The sequence below is a fragment of the Protomyctophum bolini genome (genome assembly GCF_963924005.1).
Source record: "Protomyctophum bolini genome assembly, chromosome: 5".
NCBI classification, from domain to species: domain Eukaryota; kingdom Metazoa; phylum Chordata; class Actinopteri; order Myctophiformes; family Myctophidae; genus Protomyctophum; species Protomyctophum bolini.
In genome coordinates this window covers 7,170,942-7,191,942 of record NC_137866.1, presented here as the reverse complement: position 1 = coordinate 7,191,942, position 21,001 = coordinate 7,170,942, and the positions used below count along the sequence as shown (strand labels likewise).

General features: G+C 42.4%; 2 protein-coding genes across 2 annotated transcripts; both read right to left on the bottom strand.

Annotated features, from left to right (window-relative positions):
• Positions 1-2,788: 2,788 nt before the first annotated feature.
• Positions 2,789-5,724, bottom strand: LOC308315271 (glutathione synthetase-like). Its single transcript, XM_080763157.1, has 2 exons — positions 5,542-5,724; positions 2,789-3,047 (listed from the first exon to the last, which is right to left on the bottom strand). The coding sequence occupies exons 1-2, from the start codon at positions 5,706-5,708 to the stop codon at positions 2,924-2,926; spliced, it is 291 nt and encodes a 96-aa protein (XP_080619283.1). The 5' UTR covers positions 5,709-5,724; the 3' UTR covers positions 2,789-2,923.
• A 1,301-nt stretch (positions 5,725-7,025) lies between these two features.
• Positions 7,026-18,589, bottom strand: LOC308316226 (importin-4-like; the record flags this gene model as incomplete). Its single annotated transcript, XM_080764697.1, has 12 exons — positions 7,026-7,114; positions 7,689-7,811; positions 8,346-8,569; positions 10,385-10,484; positions 10,710-10,767; positions 11,051-11,190; positions 11,660-11,788; positions 14,085-14,222; positions 14,764-14,869; positions 17,743-17,860; positions 18,256-18,384; positions 18,568-18,589. The coding sequence occupies 12 exons, from the start codon at positions 18,587-18,589 to the stop codon at positions 7,067-7,069; spliced, it is 1,335 nt and encodes a 444-aa protein (XP_080620823.1). The 3' UTR covers positions 7,026-7,066.
• Positions 18,590-21,001: the final 2,412 nt, after the last annotated feature.

The following is a 21,001-nucleotide window of genomic DNA, read 5'->3' as shown; positions in this document are numbered from 1 at the left end:
TTAGAATCAATACAACATTGAACATACATACAATTGAAGTGCACATTTGATCATTTCATTATAAAATCCTGAATGTAATGCAGGCCATTTATATGCTTCAGCTTCACAGATACACATGCATGTTCAGGTCAATATGAAAATGGCACTTAGCCTTACTATACTTCTCTCAAACCCTTTCAGTGGTAACTGAACCATTACATCAACTGCCACCACACCACAGAGGGGAAGCATTGTAAACAACACAGTCCTCATTCCTAAACAAACCATCGCTGTAAAGTGAGTGGGAGTACAGCTCGAATTCAATTTATCACAGGTTCACGCACACATTTCCACTACAAGCGCTGTAGGCCTACCCTTTAGCCTAAGTACCCATCAGTGCCTTGTTAGATACCTGGCCTAGGGGAGCCAAGTACACAACAAAAAATACAGGGAGACACAGTACTCAAAATAAATTAATTTATTTAAGTAATCAAAATAAGAATTAAGAATTAAATCATACCCAAATCAAGGTCAAACAGATGAGGTGTGGAAATCAGTAGTCAGTAGTGTAGTGCGTGTGTGCATGAGTGAGATGTGTGTGCGTGTTGTATGTATTAACCCATTCTGAACGGGAACCCATTTTGGTGTTAGCATCATGTTATGCTTTAGCTATTGAACTAGAGGATGTCTGAAAAAAAAATGTCAGAATAGTTCTAGACTGTAATGCGTGATTTTTTATAAGCATATAAATGTATTGTTTTCCTTTTATTATTATTATTTAAAATCCTTTTTTTTATTATTTTTGAATGCCTTGCAAGAGGAATCTGCATAGCCTATTTGCAAAACTTTGGTTTTAGTCTATATGTCCACCTAGCACTCATCCAAACAAACTATTTTACATTCTCATTCTTTCTTTATTATAAATAAAAGAGTTGCAGTATATATAATATATAAGTGTAAGCAAGTGAACATTCTTATTCTAATGATCAAGGAATATCTATTCGTGGTAACAACATAACACTTGGAATATATCTATAGAGTGATAATATAGTCAACTGAAAACAACCCCAAACCACAAATGCTAATAGGCCAAGTTCAATAAAACAAGTAACAACAGGCAAGAGTCTTAAGGTAATAAAATATTTTATTTGTGGCATGTTCACTAGTTTAAGCTCACATTTCCTCAAATCATAATTGTTTACATTCCAACTCTTCATTGTCAAAGCTTTAGCTTGGATGCAGCAAGTGAATGTTGGCCCCAAAAGATTGCCAAAACATTATTGCAAATGTATGTATGAAGTACATTGGGGATTAAGTTTACATTCTGGATAATGCATGTCAGTTGAATAAACAGTATAGTTTTATAGAAAATACTATATCAATAATGATTCGGTAAAATAAAACATTTTCTTTGATAAATCTTTATGTAAATGCAACTCTGCGACTATGAAAACGGTCCAACATGTGTTTCAAGTTCAACCCAAATGAAATAGCATCTTTTTGGTCTGCACTCTGCAGGAATTAACCCATTCTGGACGGGAACCCCTTTTGGTGTTTTAAACATTATGTTATAGTTTAGCTATTGAAAAATAGCAGATCTACAAGCTCATGGCGCGCTACAGAGTGGCGCGCTACGAGCTTGTAGGTCTGCTATTTTTGAAAAATCGTGAAAATATTTCAGGCCATAGGTCAGGCCAATGTACTTAAGGTCCCTGCACACTGCTGCGTTTCTTTCAGATTTTTAGCAGCGTTTTCCAAAAAATGTGTCCAGTCTGCAAGGACCTTTACATTCAGTTTTTAATCAACTTTAGCAGTTCCACACAAGACAATTACAGCAATTCAGTCACAGCAAAAATATACAGTTTAAATATACAGTAAATTGGTAGCAAACCTATAAAAACCAAGATGCACAAATACAGTATGGTAAATATAAACTATAGAAAATGATTAAATACAAATCCTCTACAGTTAAAAAAAAGGACACATACTGTAAGTGTTTGGCACACAATGAAATCTAGCTCCAGATGACAATAAGGAATAGGGCTGGAATGATTGGGAGAAATATATTATTGCAATTTCTCAGACTAATAGGGTAAAAAAAACTGATATCGCACTGCACTGGATTAATGGGCCAAAACCTAAAAGACTAGAATACTCTTAATTGTTTGGACCCGTCTCCCTTTTACATTAATTGCTGCCTCTGCGATTTGGAATTTTGCAATTTTGATTATTTTTCAATTAATTGTTCAGCTCTACTAAAAACTTTGAAAAGTATGATTTAAATGACATCCAAACTTGATAACCCTAGTCAGCAGAGACATATGTATTGTTTTGTACGTTTCTATTTTATAATGTTGTACTTGTGTTGCATCCGCTTATCTTTTTGTGACGATGACTAGAAATGTACTATATAAATAAATTCATTATCACATTACCGAATGCCAGGTCATGTGTGAACTGCAACAGCCGAGACTTAACCAGGAAATCAGAAAACTGTCATAATTTAGAAGATCTTTTCTTGCAGAATCAGGTCTCAGGTCTTTGAAAAGTTATCGAGAGTGACTTGACGACATACTTTTTCCTGGAGTTCCAACAGAAGCCAAAGTGCACGACGTTTTTCAAAAGAGAAGAGGATTGTCCAGCACGGCCACTCCGGTAGAATCTGATCTCAGGTCAGACGTTTTTCAAAAGAGAAGAGGATTGTCCAGCACGGCCACTCCGGTAGAATCTGATCTCAGGTCAGACGTTTTCAAAAGAGAAGAGGATTGTCCAGCACGGCCACTCCGGTAGAATCTGATCTCAGGTCAGACGTTTTCAAAAGAGAAGAGGATTGTCCAGCACAGCCACTCCGGTAGAATCTGATCTCAGGTCAGACGTTTTCAAAAGAGAAGAGGATTGTCCAGCACGGCCACTCCGGTAGAATCTGATCTCAGGTCAGACGTTTTCAAAAGAGAAGAGGATTGTCCAGCACGGCCACTCCGGCGGCCACGCCCCCATCAGCGTGTTCAGTGCTCTTTGTCCTCAGTAGATGTCCCACACATTGGTTCATTACCATGTCTTTACCCTGCCTGCAAGCAAGCGCACACACACACACACACACACACACACACACACACACACACACACACACACACACACACACACACACACACACACACACACACACACACACACACAGGAATGGGACCCAAGAGCAATAACAAAATGCATTTTAGCGTACATTTCGAGGAAGCTTCAGTGAATCCATGCTATGAGGCTGGCCAAGGCCAGGCATATACTGTAGTAGCCAGGGGGGGGGGGGGGGGGGGTTAAGGATTAACCTGTGATGCCTCATGCCATACTTTTTATTTGTGTTTTTGAGTGGTGCAACCACTCCAAGGAACAGCTTTGTCCTAACCTATGTGACTATGTCCCGATGTACCAGTAGGGGCAAAGGTGGCGCTGTTGTGCCAGAAACAGAGAGAGAGAGAGAGATGGCTGTGCTGTCACTGTGATGACGGAGCTATAGAGACAGAGTTACACTTTTTAACACAATGTAAAAACTACACAAATATTAGAGAGGAGTTCTTCCCAAAATTTGACACAAATTTCCCAGAAGTATGACAGAAAGGGAAAGATTACCAGTCCTTCTGGGGGAACAGAAAGAATGTGCAGTTTTGGCTGCAAAATATGTCAATTCCTGTCACAAGAAAAGGGACAACCAGTAGGACACACATACAGTATGCCATGTTTTATTTTCTGCACCACCTGCTTTATTTTATATTATTTTAATTTATTTTTTCATGTCATTGATATTATGTTGTTATGTTGTTTGTAATATCTGTGATTGTGCTTTGGCAACACTTGTAAAACGTCATGCCAATAAAGCCTGTTGAATTGAATTGAATTGATAGTGTTGCCTGCTAATTACACAGAGAGAGAGAGAGAGAGAGACGCAGGGGGAGAGGGGAGTTGCACCACTCAGTTCACACGGGTGTGATTTTTTGGTCATTGGTCCACCAAGGTCTGCTCTGCCCGAAAACATCACGAAAAAAAGTTATGGCCATTTTTTGTATACACACCACACCATAGACAATCAATATCAAGGCAACATTTTCCAAATTTCATCATGCTTTAAGTAGCATGTGACATGTCAAACTAGGGGGTTTTCATGATTCTGAATCCATCCCAAGCATTATTTTTGCACGAAAAACACTCCTTGGCCTAAATTCTGCCTTCTAAAACGGGTAGTCCCAATACACGATTCTGATTGGCTGGTTACCGTCACGTGACCGGTGTAAATTTCACCATAAACCACTCCTTCAATCACTTTGTATCAAACTGCAGCCTTGTAGCTGAACTGGGGAAGGGGAGCGCTTCATTGCTTTACAAACACATGCCGTGCGGGCGTCTAAGCACCGCCCGGCTCATATGACTGAATGTGTGGCTCCAGGCAGCCCCGTAAATACATCAAGCGCTACAACCAATATAAGGCAACTCAAGGCCCCAGCTTACCGGGTACTTTACACTGGCTGGGAGGTAGAAGACCCTCCGCTGCGCGTCGGGTCTGCCTACGCCCCCAGCCAGTGTAAAATACCCGGTAACCTGAGACCTCTCGTGGCTTATTGCTTAAATATCCACTTGCCAAAATGTGCCCAAATGTGCTGACCTTGACACATTTGTGATGACGGCTAGGGCTGTTTTTAGGCCAAGGAGTGTTTTTCGTGCAAAACTAATGCTTGGAATGGATTCAGAATCATGAAAAACCCCTAGTTTGACATGTCACAATTGTCACATGCTACTTAAAGCATGATGACATTTGGGAAATGTTGCCTTATATTGGTTGTCTATAGAGCGTCGCAGTCCCTCCCCCTTTCAGAACAACGAGTGGCCCAGGAAATGAATCTCAATGCATTTTCCCCCATAGGCATTTCCAAGACCTTTTAAACGTTGTACGAAGCCAACTCTTGTCGTGACAAATCATGACAACAAACACAATTGTTCGGGCCAAACAAAGAATTAGAAAGTAGAAAAAAACGGCAGGTTACAACACTTCTTTTGTCGTTTTTCTTCTTTGTAATTATTTGTTTGGTCCAAAATATTGTGTGTGTTGTCATGATTTGTCACGACAAGAGTTGGCTTCGTACGACGCTTAAAAGGTCTTTAAATAAAAAGTTTAAGAAATGCCTATGGGGGGAAATGCATTGGGATTCATTTCCTGGGCCACTCGTTGTTCTGGAAGGGGGAGGGACTGCGACGCTCTATAGTGTGGTATACAAAAAAGGCCATAACCTATTTTTTTGATGTTTCAACTCTGTGGGCTAGTGCAAATCTCACGTATTTACATGTAAATTAAATATATATATATATATATTTAACAGTAAAAAGTAAAAACCGGAGAGAAAAAAACAAAAGCAAATGTTTTGTCAATTCTGATAATGCACAATATAATTGTATATTGACCTTAAAGAGATTACATTAGATCAGCATGGAGATATTACACTAAGACACAGATTGACAGTGAGACATAGTGGCAGACAAAGCAAAAGTGTGCAAAGATTGCATGTTGAGTTTTTGAGATACCTAACATAAGCTCCGAACACTCCCAGCTCACTGACACAGCTGCTGAGCTCCAGGGGCGAGTCTCGCCTCAGCAGGTAGTTCTGCAAAGGCTTGGGTTGGATCTTATCCATCAGAATGTATGCCGTCCTCTCCGTGCTCTCCTTGACCACCTCCAGTACCTGGCACATCTCTGACCCATAGATGTTGTTACCTAAAAGAAAAGAGAAACGTTATTTGGCCTCGAACGAGAAAACTATACTACAGCGCTCAGGTGGCTCTCGCCCATAGGCTGGATTTACCATTGGGCGCTAAGGTGGCCCTAAAAAAAAAAACGCAAAAAAAATACGGCAATTCTTTTTCTACGGCCGCGCGGGAACAGCCACGCGACCGAAATGCACCGCACAACCCAGGGGGGGCCCTGAAAATGTGTCTAGGCCCGGGGCCCTTGGGAGGGTAAATCCGGCCCTGCGACACACACACACACTGTAACAGCTGTTGGCTGTTTTGATTAATGATGATAAATATACATAGAGCTGATGCTATCATATCTATATATATCCGACCGAGGGTCTTCTAGATCACAACAAAGATGAGAAGACGACATGGTGGAAGTTTATAGGATGACAGGATTATGTACCCCGATGACATTGATTGACATACATATTATCTCTTGACCAGCAGTCGTCAAGTCGGTGTTATCGTTGTCAGAGATGCCCCAGTTTGAGCCGTTATTCCCCTTATCAATGACCTTGGATGCAGGACATTCAGCTCAAAACACTTCCATCTTCTAGAGGAACGGACGACATTTGACAGTAGAATCACTTTAACAGTACACATGATTTAGGCCTATGTAAATTGTTACACATACAATTACTGATCGATAAAGCAGATCAAACATATCCATCAAGGTATAACTTACCTGATTGTGAAGATATTCCACTTTGCCACACATTGTTCCCATAACTTGCTTGTAAACAAATTAGCTTGCTATGGTAGGTTTACACAAATAATTCATAAAGTGAGACTTAGGACTACTAATATTTGAATGGGATGTAAAACCCAAAACAGTTTGAAACCAGCAGTTTCCCCTCCAACTCAGTTCCTAGTTTCTCTCCATTACACTACAGTCTAATAGGACAGAAATCTAAAAGGTTATATTTATGGTCCATGTATATAATGTTAGTTGCTGTGTATGTATAGTTAAGAGGCTTTTGTTTAATATTAGCCTCGGAAACCACAATATAGAAGGCAACCAATAGCAATTAATTGAGGACATATGCAGGGACCAGTTAAACTTTTGACAACTTTTATTCCTTAGCAGGAAATGGAGACAAACATTTTACATTAAACATTTGGTTAATTCAATTGAATTAATAAAACACAGAGGTCTTGCTGTTTTTTTTTAACACAGGATATACAAAAACAAATACAAATACAAAACAAAGACGAGGGCCCTTGTCCAAGACAAATTAATTCCTCGGGAGACAAATAATAAACACCGAGGAGACAAACTGAGCCAAGTCTTGTCTGTAATATCCTTCTAGAATTATTCTTGTGTGGCTCCAGTCTCTTGCTTCCTCTTTGACTCTGCTTCCTAAATGACAGAGCAGTAACAGAAGGAATTAATTCAACAGGCAGCACAACACCATCAACATTTTAAACACTGGCATATTCCGACACCTACATGTAGATGTCCAACTACATTATACAGTGGAGGAATGTCGTGCATATCAGATACCATCAGCATATCAAACTGGAGTGAATAATGGGGAGGTTGCTTGCGTTCCAATTAAAGCACACATACTTAGAACCAACTAAATATAGATCACGTTTGTCATATTTTTGCAGGCATGTTCACAGCCCAGAACCAAACAAATTAATAGGATTTACCAGCCAAGTACCAATAAAGCTCAAGTTTAAACTGAGGTGTTTAGTGGATGCCTTTAGGCATGTTTAACTACTTCAATCCTACATGCTCTGTTGAATTTCCAGTCTAATATCATGATATGGATAGAATATCACGATCACGTTTTTTGGCTCCAGATCCAATTCCGACCATTTGAAAATGATGTGATCGGCCCCCGATTTCCGATCACCCGATCAGGACAACCCTACTCAAAATAGCGATGCTAGCGGTCAATGTGGTTAATCCAGGGATTCAAACTCACAGCTTCGCGGATGAGGGTCAGTAGGTCGCTGAGGAAAGGCTTGGAGGTTTCCGCGGGCACGGCTGAGGCCAGCATATCGATGGCAGCACGGGCAAACACCAGCAGCTCGGCGTCAAACTCCGCCTAACAAGAACAACACACAAGATACTGAATCATAAGAACACGGGCAGCAAACATGACATTTTGACCTGAGATCAGATTAAAAAAATGTCTTCAACATCCTGACAGTTTTCTGAAAAAGCTATGTTTCTATGTCAGTCGTTCTTCGATTTTTCAAAAATAGCAGACCTACAAGCTTGTAGATCTGCTATTTTTCAATAGCTATAAAGCATGACATAAAGCTAACACCAAAAGGGGTTCCCGCCCAAAATGGGTTAAGAAAAGCAGGCATAACGAACTTCCTGGGTTTTTAACTGTCCGACTGAAATCAGAAGACATTTAAGAATTCATACTCACACATCACTATCAACACAGTATTAATTTACTGCCCTAACTAGTAACTATTCAAGTGAATCTCCTCTAACCAGTTCTCCCATGTAAATATTGTTCTCCTCTATGCTCTTCTTGTGTATCTTCATGCTGAACAAAATCCCCCAAGGATTGATTACTTCTTTTGCACACAAGAGCAGTGTTTTTCTATAGAGACAAAGATCCAACCTTTTCTTCGGCATGTTCATATAGCTTCTTCTTCTTCTTCAGCACGTCTCGGATGGCGTGGCAGATCTCCTGCAGGCGACTGTCTGTCTTGAACACCTCCTCCTGGCAAGTCTGGACGACATGGTACATGGCCCACAGAACACTCATGATCATCTGACCTGACCACTCGTTACCCACTGCTTCCACGTAACATGGCAACACCTTGTTCAGCATCGTCTGGAGGGCTAGGGGATGGAGGGAGAAAGAAAGACTTAGAAACTACTAACCTACTTTAGATCTCTTGTTTTATCCCCTTGATAATGTGTGTCAATAACCCCTGTCCCTCATTTAACCAGTGTTGTGACTAACGCCATTACATGCGTTACGTTACATAACGTAACTACCATTTCTAGTAACTTGTAACCTAACGCTTTACATTTCCCCATTCCATAACGGCGCTATAGTTATTGTGCGAGCGTTACCCGCGTTATGGCGTTATGTCAACTTATGTGATCAGTGAAAAAAGTCTGGCCATGCAGCTCCGTGAGTCTATCATACAGGCGTCTCTGTGCTGCTGAAGTGAAGGGGGCAAATAAAGTTGTGAATCGATATAATTCAACTAAACTGCGGGAGAAACACAGATGTACAAGCCCAACGTGCTGTGCATTGCGACGGGTAGATAACTTGTAGATCTGCTACTTCCAGCGCAGGAAGGGCGCATGCTTATGACGCTCTTTAACTATGCATTCAGCCAGCCAGTGACAGACGGCAACACAGAAGTTGACAGAACACACACGCACTGCAGCAGACGGAATGCACAGGCAGACAAAACTTTGCACACATCTGTGCTTTGCCTTTCATCCACGCTTCCATAGCCTTTTAAATCTTATTTCCCATCCACGGGCACAAGCAACGTGATATCAGCAGCTTCCACCCGATTTGTGGTGGTGTTCTGTTGACGAGGGTAGCTACTAGCTAGCATGGGAGCTAAGTCAGCTAACGTTAGTTTCACTATGTACTTTTCATCCGTTCCCCAACCCCTCACACTCGCTGCTGCGTTTACACGGGCAGACACAAAGACGAATGGGAATATCATTTGGAGCTTTAACAATGAATGATAGACTGTATCGTTGCGTCTGCCCGTGTGGGTTTCACTGTCCACAGCAGGCAGACCTGTCAAAACGATGCACTTCCCAAAAGTCAGAGACAATGATGCCACCACCTAGAAATTCAAACCCACATCTGGAATATTGCTATCTCATTCCACTTTAATTTATTTTATTCCATAGTCTTAGTTTTTCTCTAATAAAGTTGTTTTTATTTGTTTTCTCATGTTCTCCTTGAAAAGTGTCTTTAAGTACTCTATAAGCTTTATATAAATAATATTATCACTATAATTATTATACTTGTTTTATTGCCTATGCTTATGTAGAAAAAAAGCTCACTGCTCAGGTCAAATATGCCTATTGATATGCGATTAAAATGTGATTAATTGAGATGAATTCATCACAAAGCCTCCAATTAATTAGATGTTTTTTAATGAAGTCCCAAGTCTCCCAACCCTATTCTTTATAGATCTAGCTTCAAAAAAAAAGTTCCTATATTCGGTATTCGGTTTCGGACGTTTTTTATATTATTATTTTATAAAGTAAAGTAAAGTAGTTACTTTCATAATTTCATGTAAAGTAAAGTAACAAATTACTTTTTTAGATAAGTAACGATAACTATAATGCCTTACTTTTTAAAAGTAACTTCCCCAACACTGCATTTAACCCATAAGAACCAGGAAAACATCAGTGTCATTTTAGATTTTAGGGTTGGCTATTCAAATACAGCAGATCTACAAGCTCACAGTGTGCCACTTTGTGCCATGCTGCGAGCTTGTACATCTTCCATTTTGGAACATTTTTGAAAAATCTTGAAAGTGTTTTGAAAACGTTAAATAATTTTGAACAACGAAATAACGAGTTGAGAACTACCGATTGAAGAAGGCAGTTGTAGAATCTGCCTCAGGTTTCCATGGCCTAGATGTGTCCTGTGATGCATTTGCCATTAATTACCCTGGTGGTCGGTTCCAGGCAATGCCCGGAGCTTGTGCTGACCTCTGCAGAACTGGCAGATGGCTCCGAACGCCGCCCTGCGCACGTCGTCATGTGGAAACTGAGGAAGAGTTACAGAAAGTTAAGAGAGTAGGATTGTAAGTTAAGTAGGGTCGGAGAGGCTTATTGTCTGTATTAGACGTGCAAATCAACAAAACCCATCTAGTGTAAAGAAACATTATGCCACCTGTTCATCAACACATGTGAACGCTCACGTGACCAGAACTAAAATATACACACACACACACACACACACACACAGAGGGACTAAGGCAGGGCGACTTACTTTTGTCATCTCTAATACTGGCGAAAAGATGACCTCCCGGAATGGCTGGAATGCAGCACTGGTGCAGCAAAGACACAAGAAAACATTCATGAAGTTGTCTGATCCAGTAAAATCACAGCAAGTTAGGCTACAAATAGAACCAAAGTAATAGACCATTTTACAGGTCCACACTTTCAAAGTTACAGATCTGTAAAAGTCCAACCCTGGATGCTACAGTAACAGCGTACGTAAAAAGTTCCTATAATTAGTTCCTTTTGAATTAAAAGTATACACATTTGGATGTTTGCTCTTGGACAGAAAGATACATGTAATAGGATGCTTTTGTGTTTTTGCGATCACACCATGACTGAGTAGAGACGTGAACGTTGAAGGCGATCTCTCCCAGGGCGTCAATCATCTCGACAATGTAGGCGTGTCTCTTAATTAAATCGTCGTTGTCATTTTCATTGTCGTCTTCGTCGTCAATTAACGCCTCTCCCTCCTCCAGGTGTGTTTGACGATAGAGAAGGAACGGGGAAAAGCATTATTGTCGGCAGAAACCTTGTATCTCCATTCTCCATATTTGACCCGAGATCAGATTCTAAAAACGTCTTTTAAATCTAGACAGTTTTCTGAAAAAACTATGTTTCTATGTCAGTCGTTCTTCGATTTTTCAAAAATAGCAGACCTACAAGCTCATAGTGCGCCACTCGGTGGCGCGCTATGAGCTTGTAGATCTGCTATAGAATAACATTATGCTAACACCAAAAGGGGTTCCCTCCCAAAATGGGTTAACATTCAACCAATGAAAAGTATTAACATGATCTTGAGACTAAATAATCGGATGCTTTGGGACCCAGGTTATTCCCCCCCCCCCCCCCCCCCATTTACTGAAAAGTAACAGTTTTGGACATGCAAGGTTTCTGCCGTACTGAACGACAACAATATCATAACATAATAATACTCCATACCACGACTCCCACGAGAGAGAGGTCCAGCAGCGCCACGATGTCATTGAGGCTTCCAGTGAGGCTTTCAGTCAGACAGTCTTTTTCCGCAGTGTTGAGGTGGTTGGCGTGGTATGCCTGCACCACTCCCTCCTCCAGGTGTGTTTGACGACAGAGAAGGAACGGGGAAAAGCATTATTGTCGGCAGAAACCTTGTATCTCCATTCTCCATATTTGACCTGAGATCAGATTCTAAAAACGTCTTTTAAATCTAGACAGTTTTCTGAAAAAACTATGTTTCTATGTCAGTCGTTCTTCGATTTTTCAAAAATCACACCCGTGTGAACTGAGTGGTGCATAATACTGCTGCAGGTCCATAAATGCACACATGATGGATAGGCTTCTTTTTTAATAACTGCAATATTTGCCTGAAATACCATCTTTTAAATAATGAATGGTTCAAGTACACATAACAGTGTATGCCTACAGCTTTTTTGGGCTGAGTATGCTCAAATCATACAATGGAGAATATACTGACGTAGCAAGGAATTTATTTTATTTGCGTGGGAAGGATGGGTAGCAAGGTTTTTTTCCTACAGCAATGATGGATAGGCTTCTTTTTTAATAACTTCAATATTTGCCTGAAATACCATCTTTTAAATAACGAATGGTTCAAGTACACATAACAGTGTATGCCAGTACAGCTAAACATTTGAAAACTTTGAATAGAATGTCCACACACTGGTTGAATACTTTAGAGTTTTATTTTAATTCAACTCCAAACCAAAGTAAAGTGCTGCATCACTCACATACCAAAAAGCTTATATACATATATATATATATATATATATATATAAGTTCATGTTTCAGCTTCATTATATTATATATATATATATATTATATATAATATAATAAAGCTGAAACATGAACTTGTGTTTTGAAGCAGAGAGCTACTGGCTATCCCTGGATCAAACAAATTAACTTAAACCAACAATGGCATAAAGTTGTATTATTATTATGTATTCATGTAGCTTCAGTTATCTTATGGTCATCATAAGTAAACACCCTGTATGGAGACTACAGTGTAATGTTAGCCTGTAGCTGGTGCTTTGCACAGGCAGACGAGACGACAGATACTTTGCACAGTCCATGCTTTGTTGTGTTGTTGCGCGTGCCGATGGTCTCATCAAAGACAATTTTATTTTTTACTCTGTCGTATTCTGCTCATGATGCAGCAACACAAACGTCCAACATAGATAACCGTTAGCTTCTCTCTTCATGCTAACGTTAGCTTATCTCTCCCCCTTGGAGACTACAGCATAACGTCATCCCGGGGGGGGGGGGGACAGATACTTTGACAGATACTTTGCACAGGTCCATGCTGTGTTGTGTTGTGCCCTGCGTCTCCTCCTTAATTATGTCTGCAAATTATTTAGTATTCGATCGAATTATTTGTGGCGGTGCCTTGCACGGGCAGACGACAGATACTTTGCACAGGTCCATGCTGTGTTGTGTTGTGCCGTGCGTGTCCTCGCGATGATGCATTCCAAAACATTTGCGCACGTGATATTTATATTTTAGACGAAAGAAAACTTTATTTTGACTTTGCGCGTGCCGATGGTCTCATCAAAGACAATTTAAATTTTTACTCGGGTCGTATTCTGAGCTTTTTTAATAGCAGATCTCCAAGCTCATGATGCAGCAACACAAACGTCCAACATAGATAAAAGTAATTACTCACATAATACTGCTGCAGGTCCATAAATAATCCCAGTGTTGTTGAAGATGCATAATAATGATTGTCGCGTGGTTTAGCGACGACTACCACAGTCGATCCACATACCACTATGACAGGAGAAAGTTGGGACTTTTGCGAAACTTTTGGACTTTTTCGATTGTGTTGCCACTACGGGGGTGCACGCACACACACACGGGCGCGGGTGCGTGCGCACACCACTGGTGCACGCACACACACGGGCGCGGGTGCGTGCGCACACCACTGGTGCACGCGCAGGTGCACGCGCACGCATGCGCACACCACTGAGGCTCAAAGACACAGGTACACAGGTAGGTACATGGACATTGCTGATTGTAGGAGTGGTTGCACCACTCAAAAATAGCAGACCTACAAGCTCATAGTGCGCCACTCGGTGGCACACTATGAGCTTGTAGATAAAAATAGCAGACCTACAAGCTCGTAGTGCGACACTCGGTGGCGCGCTATGAGCTTGTAGATAAAAATAGCAGACCTACAAGCTCGTAGTGCGACACTCGGTGGCACACTATGAGCTTGTAGATAAAAATAGCAGACCTACAAGCTCGTAGTGCGACACTCGGTGGCGCGCTATGAGCTTGTAGATAAAAATAGCAGACCTACAAGCTCGTAGTGCGACACTCGGTGGCGCACTATGAGCAAAACATAATAATACTCCATACCACGACTCCATACCTTGTTTTCTGCTGCTATGTTGAGACCAGTCATGTTTTGCTGATCTTTTTTTTGCTGATCCAAAATCTTGTCTAACTCTAAATCATCTGTGTTGAGGGAGTGCGGTTTGTCGTGTGTGACTAACATCTTTCTCATCCACTGGTGTGTTTGACGACAGAGAAGGAACGGGGAAAAGCATTATTGTCGGCAGAAACCTTGTATCTCCATTCTCCATATTTGACCTGAGATCAGATTCAAAAAACGTCTTTTAAATCTAGACAGTTTTCTGAAAAAACTATATTTCTATGTCAGTCGTTCTTCGATTTTTCAAAAATAGCAGACCCACAAGCTCGTAGTGCGCCACTCGGTGGCACACTATGAGCTTGTAGATAAAAATAGCAGACCTACAAGCTTGTAGTGCGACACTCGGTGGCGCGCTATGAGCTTGTAGATCTGCTATTTTTCAATAGCTAAAGCATAACATAATGCTAACACCAAAAGGGGTTCCCTCCCAAAATGGGTTAACATTCAACCAATGAAAAGTATTAACATGATCTTGAGACTAAATAATCGGATGCTTTGGGACCCAGGTTATTCCCCCCCCCCCCCCCCCCATTTACTGAAAAGTAACAGTTTTGGACATGCAAGGTTTCTGCCGTACTGAACGACAACAATATCATAACATAATAATACTCCATACCTCGACTTCCTTGGTCAGGGCCATGTACATGACATCGGTGATGTCAGTGAGGTGAGGAGTCAGACAGTCAAGACTGACGGTGGATACTGCAGAATACAAACGGTACCTGGGTAGATAGACAGAAAGATGTCTTGCTTGTTATGTGAAGATAACCGGTATTCATTAATTTGTCATAGGATAGTTTTAAGCACTGGGTAAACTGTTGCGCCTTTCTTCGACCTTTGTTAAAGCTTGACTACAGGAGCCGTGGTCTCAAAAACATAGAGGAAAGCTGATGGAAAAAGACTCGCTCACTGTATAAAAATAAAGGAGAACTCCTTAGTCCGAGACTTAAGAAAAACAAAATATTTTATTTTTCCATGTGCTCTGTGCCTTGACTTATTCCTGTAGGCTCCTAGGTGGAGCATAGGGCCGCGATCACACCCCGCCATCGGACTCTGTTTTGAGCAGTTTTCTTCAGCTGGGCCCACGATAGTCTGGTCGTCTTTGCCTCACTCTCCACTGATCTTCTCCAGGTCTGTTTTGGCCTTCCCACTTTTCTTTTACCCTGCGGATTCCAGTCCAGTGCTTGCCTAGTGATGTTGTCAGTAGGTTTTCGGAGGCTGTGTCCAATCCACCCCCACTTTCTCTTCTTCACATCCTGGCTGATGGAGTTTTGGTTGGCATTTGATATTTTATCGGGCCACCTGATGTTCAGAATGTGTCTCAGGCATCTGTTGACAAAAGTCTGGAGTTTGTTGGTGGTAATATTTGTCTCTCTCTCCATGTCTCTGATCCATAGAGGAGAACTGACTTGACGTTGGTGTTAAATATTCTGGTCTTTGATGTTGACTCCCTGTAGTTGACTGGGAGGTCCCGTTTGTTGTTTACTTCTGTCTTTTTCACATGTGCTCTGTGCTCAAGGTGAAATTCAAAGTAGCACACGTTTCGGTCCTGGGACCTTCGTCAGTGCCATTTCTGACAGCTTTCCTCATATGATAGTCTTACAGGTGTAAAGCATTTGTTTTTTTGGTGCACACTTTCATCATTTTGTAGCATTGCAAATGCAAAGACATAGAAACAGGTTAAATAACAAATAAAGATACTGAATATCTGATCGCAGGTATATACACAACACATACAGCATCATCTGCGGGTGTGTACATAACGTGCTGCCAGGCCGGGTAAAACAAATACAAAATAAAATAAAGGAGAGATATGGAATAAGAAGCAACAGAAGGAAATGAAGAAAAAGTCTCTCTCTCTCTCTCTCTCAGTCTGTCCTGCGTGTGTAAGGATGGAGGAGGTCTTGGTCGCAAGCGCGGAAAGTGCTGACCTTAACAACTTATCAAGGAGTTGTTATCTTGATGTTGGATAGTTGTGGTCTTGATGTTCTTCAGTTTTGGGAGCAAGTTAAGAATGATTAAATTGCAGGTTTAGAATTAGAATCTCAATACAGACAAGGTTGACAATTAATGATCGGACAGAGACTGGTGCTGGCATGGATGCCTTATATAAGGAGGGGATGACGTCACAACTAGGTAGGCGTGACGACATCCCTGACAGTACCCCCCCCCTCGAGGAACGCGTCCGCGCGTAAACAAAGTGCTCGTGCGCCTCGACGTGCTCGTCGAGTAAGGAGAGGGTCTGTAGTCCAAGCCGGAAAGGCTGGAATTGCCCAGGATGGGTAGATGGCTGGAAAGATCCGGAAGGCTGGAATTGCCCAGGGTGGGTAGATGGCTGGAAAGGTCCGGAAGGCTGGAATTGCCCAGGGTGGGTAGATGGCTGGAAAGGTCCGGAAGGCTGGAATTGCCCAGGGTGGGTAGATGGCTGGAAAGGTCCGGAAGGCTGGAATTGCCCAGGGTGGGTAGATGGCTGGAAAGGTCCGGAAGGCTGGAATTGCCCAGGGTGGGTAGATGGCTGGAAAGGTCCGGAAGGCTGGAATTGCCCAGGGTGGGTAGATGGCTGGAAAGGTCCGGAAGGTCGAGGGTAACTACAAGGGGTACCCAGTCACAATGGAAGTTGGGTCCTTAGTCCTTAGTCGGTCTTCGTACATCGCAACAGCCTACCTAGGGGCACGATATCCTTCAGCGTGCGGTTCAATTTTAACCTCGCCCAGGGGAGGGCGGGGCAAGTCATCTTTGGCCCTTCCCGGAGGCGAAGTGCCACCGTTTGGGAAAATCCACTGGGCGAATCTGAAGTAGGGTGGAATGGAATGGAAATGGAATGGAATGGGAATGGATGAATGGAGCTTGAGAGCGGGGATTACACAGTAGATTTTTTTTCAGTACTTGGCCTTCAGTGATACCCAGTCTGGCGGAAGGACCTGAACTTGGCCTTCGTGATACCCAGTCTGGCAGAAGGACCTGAACTTGGCCTTCGTGATACCCAGTCTGGCGGAAGGACCTGAACTTGGCCTTCGTGATACCCAGTCTGGCGGAAGGACCTGAACTTGGCCTTCGTGATACCCAGTCTGGCGGAAGGACCCTTTTTCTTTTTTCGGGCTGGCTGGGCGGCGGAGAGCCGGGCAGCGTTGAGCCGGGCTGGCTGGGATTGCCCAGAGTGGGTAGATGGCTGGAAAGATCCGGAAGGCCGAGGGTAACTACAAGGGGTACCCAGTCACAATGGAAGTTGGGTCCTTAGTCGGTCTTCGGGATTGCCCAGTAGATCTTTTCCGCTGCGACCAAATCTTGGTCCGATCATTCTGTAAGGATGGAGGAGGTCTTGGTCGCAAGCGCGGAAAGTGCTGACCTTAACAACTTATCAAGGAGTTGTTATCTTGATGTTGGATAGTTGTGGTCTTGATGTTCTTCAGTTTTGGGAGCAAGTTAAGAATGATTAAATTGCAGGTTTAGAATTAGAATCTCAATACAGACAAGGTTGACAATTAATGATCGGACAGAGACTGGTGCTGGCGTGGATGCCTTATATAAGGAGGGGATGACGTCACAACTAGGTAAGAGTGACGACATCCCTGACAGCGTGTGCGCTTATACGTACGTGCATCGCCTGAGGTCGGGGTCATCGTTGGATTGGGTGAGGAGGAGTCCCAGCTGAACGCACTCTGTAGCCTTTGTAGGACTGAGCGTGTCGTTGCGGGCCAGCACAGACAGAGTGTCTGATGATAAACCACATGAGGACATTAACAGACATTCACTCACAAAAACTACAACTATACAAATGCCACAATCAGAGGTGATTTCAGGAGATCCGTCTCAGTCTGAACGCAGTAACCTGATCTAAACCGGATTCCATGTGACTTTGTGTTTAGACTTATTTAAACTAAATCTGATTCCAATCTGGACGTGGCACAGATCTGGATTTGGGGCTGGATTTGGCTGCCAGTCTGAACACACAAATCTGTGACAGATTTGATCTGGCAAATGCAGTGTGAACGGTCGGGGCCAAAAGATCACATTAAGAGAAATTAATGGTATTTGGATCCGGATGTGATTGCAGTCTAAACGGGGCCTTGGTTCTTGTAATGTAGACGTTAGTGAGAGGCGGCCTTACCTAGGGCCTGAGTCTGCAGGGCTCTCATCTCCACCGTGGTGGCGGTGAGGAATCCCTTCAGGCTCTCGATGACGGGGTCAATCGAGGCCAGGTGATCAGGGCTGGTGAGCAGACCCTTGCCGGTGTTTGCTGACAACAGACAAGACAGGAGATGAACATCAGGGTTCAGTCATTATTCACTCAATAAAGAAAGGGTATGTGTGATCAGTTGCAAGTGATAAGTAAAGTGTATTTGTGACAAAATTATTGCTGCAGGTATTTTCCATCAGTATTTTGAGTTTTTCCATTGAAGACATGGATTAGTCAGATAACTAACTCTAATCTGATTCCTCATTGAGACAATGCTTGCGATCAAAGTAAAGTCTTTGGGTCGATACGATAGGAAGACGGCCAACGCAGTGTCCAGACCAGAACCACTGACCTATGGCACTGATGGCTGACACGGCCAGCTCTTTGATCTTGGTCTTGGTCTGCCCAGGGTGGGTAGATGGCTGGAAAGGTCCGGAAGGCTGGAATTGCCCAGGGTGGGTAGATGGCTGGAAAGGTCCGGAAGGTGCGCGTGTGAGGTAATGCAGCATTTCCTTCATCAATTTGGGGTACCAGTGGGTAGGCATCTTTTCCCCTGTCACCAAGAAAAGATTAAAGGAATGACTCATTTTATCACATGCCGTTAGATTTCTGTGTGAATGGGATAAAAGTGACAATGCAGAACAAGGAGAAAAAGCATGTACAGATTTAAAAAGAGTCTGTGTGATGAAGCTGATAAAAGCACCATTATATATATCATTATACCTTTTGTGTCATCGATTGAAATAAACACCAAAGCAAAGTTATCCAAAGCATTTTCATTTTCATTTAGCAGTCACCGTGGGCGAGTGTCTGTGCAAAACTACACAATGGTTGTTCTTAAAATACCTCTTTACCAATTACCATGTAAAATATGTCCTAGTAATACATTTGAGGGTACCATAAAAGCTGCTATTCAATTGGCATAGTTACTTAGATAAGAAGTCAGTTAATTATTGAAAGATGTACAGTGATACTCTTTATAAACTGGAGGTTGTTGTTCAATCAACGCGCTGTGTCACTAATGTCCGACTTCCTGCATCACTAGTCAGTTGGTGGGTGTAGGGTGGGTGTATGCCTGCTATACAGACAGCTTGGTGCAAAGAAGACAACACTCGATGGAAGTCACACAATATAAAGGTTAACCTTTACTTAATGGAAAACCCCAAAAAGGCCAGTCGAGTCAAGGCCAGTTCAGTACAATTTACAATTTACAATTTAGGCATTTAGCAGACGCTCTTAATCCAGAGCGACTTACATTAAGCAAGAACAAAAGCATTTGCAACTGCATTTACCATGCAGTTGCAAAGTGCCAAAAATCATGGCTGCAGCCGGGTGTATGATTTTGTACAGTAACCACAACACCACACACTGTAAGTAAATCTTACCCAGGTTCTCTATGAAGTTTTCCAATACGTAGAAGGCCTTGGTGGCGTGGCCCACCTTGGCCTGGTTCCGATCTATGTATCCCAGCAGTAGAGGCACCAGCTCTTCACAGTACTTGCTATCGTCCGGCTGGAGAGAAGGGAGAGGAAGGAAGACAAGAGAGAAAGCGGGCAGAGGATAATGTAAACTTACTATTAACCCATTTTGGGCAGGAACCCCTTTAGCTATAGAAAAATAGCAGCCAGATCTACAAGCTCATAGCCCAGGTCTACTATTTTTGAAAAATCGAAGAACGACATAGCTTTTTCAGAAAACTGTCAGGATGTAGACGACATTTTTCAAAAATGATGACAGGTCAAAATGGGTTAACTGTAGATTAAGTTCAAGTAGACCAGTGCTGGCCTACTTAGGAACAATTTAGGCATTTAGCAGACGCTCTTACTCCAGAGCGACTTAAAGTAAGCAAGAAGAACACATGGTAATACATAGAAATAGTCATTGTGGATCACAAGTAAACTAAGAATCAGTAGAATAGCTGTACAATGAAACTACGAATACACTACACTATAGAGTAGATATAATATGCTATCTAAATTATAATATAATGTTTGCCTTTGCAGACGCCTGTATGGTCGTCGAGGCTAGTGCAAGTGCTACGGCAAGGAAACAATGTAGACAACAAAATAGGCAGCATACATACACACGGCACACGTTACACGATAGTAAGATCCTGAAGGAGAACGTCATATCTAAAAATATATATATTTTGTATTAGTCTGCAATGTGACGTGTTTCTAATTTGGCTGTGTGCTGTCAACACAACTCAAAATGGTTAAGGAAGGACCATCTAACTCTGTAATGCTAACAAATCAAATGAAGAGGTACGGTAGGCTCACCTCAGTCACCTGCAGGTGTTCAGAGAACTGTCCCAGGGCGAAAAGGGCAGCGCTGCTCACCTGATGATCACTGTCCGACAGGCTCTGACAGACCGTCTCCCACCAGTTTGACAGCCTAACACACACACACACGCGTTTCATTTACCACTTAAACCACTTCATTGTATGTCAAGTACAGGAAATAGCCAACCTACAAGCTCACAACAACACATTGCAGCATAACGCGTTAAGAGCTTGTGGATTTGCTATTTGTTGGCCTGTTCTCATTGAATGTTCACCCATTATAATATGGCCAGAATAGGGAATGCCACAGCATTTTCAACTTCAGTGTGATATCCATTTTGACCTGACTTGGCCTAAGACAGCTTACTTGGTGCGCATGTTGTCTGGACAGCCCA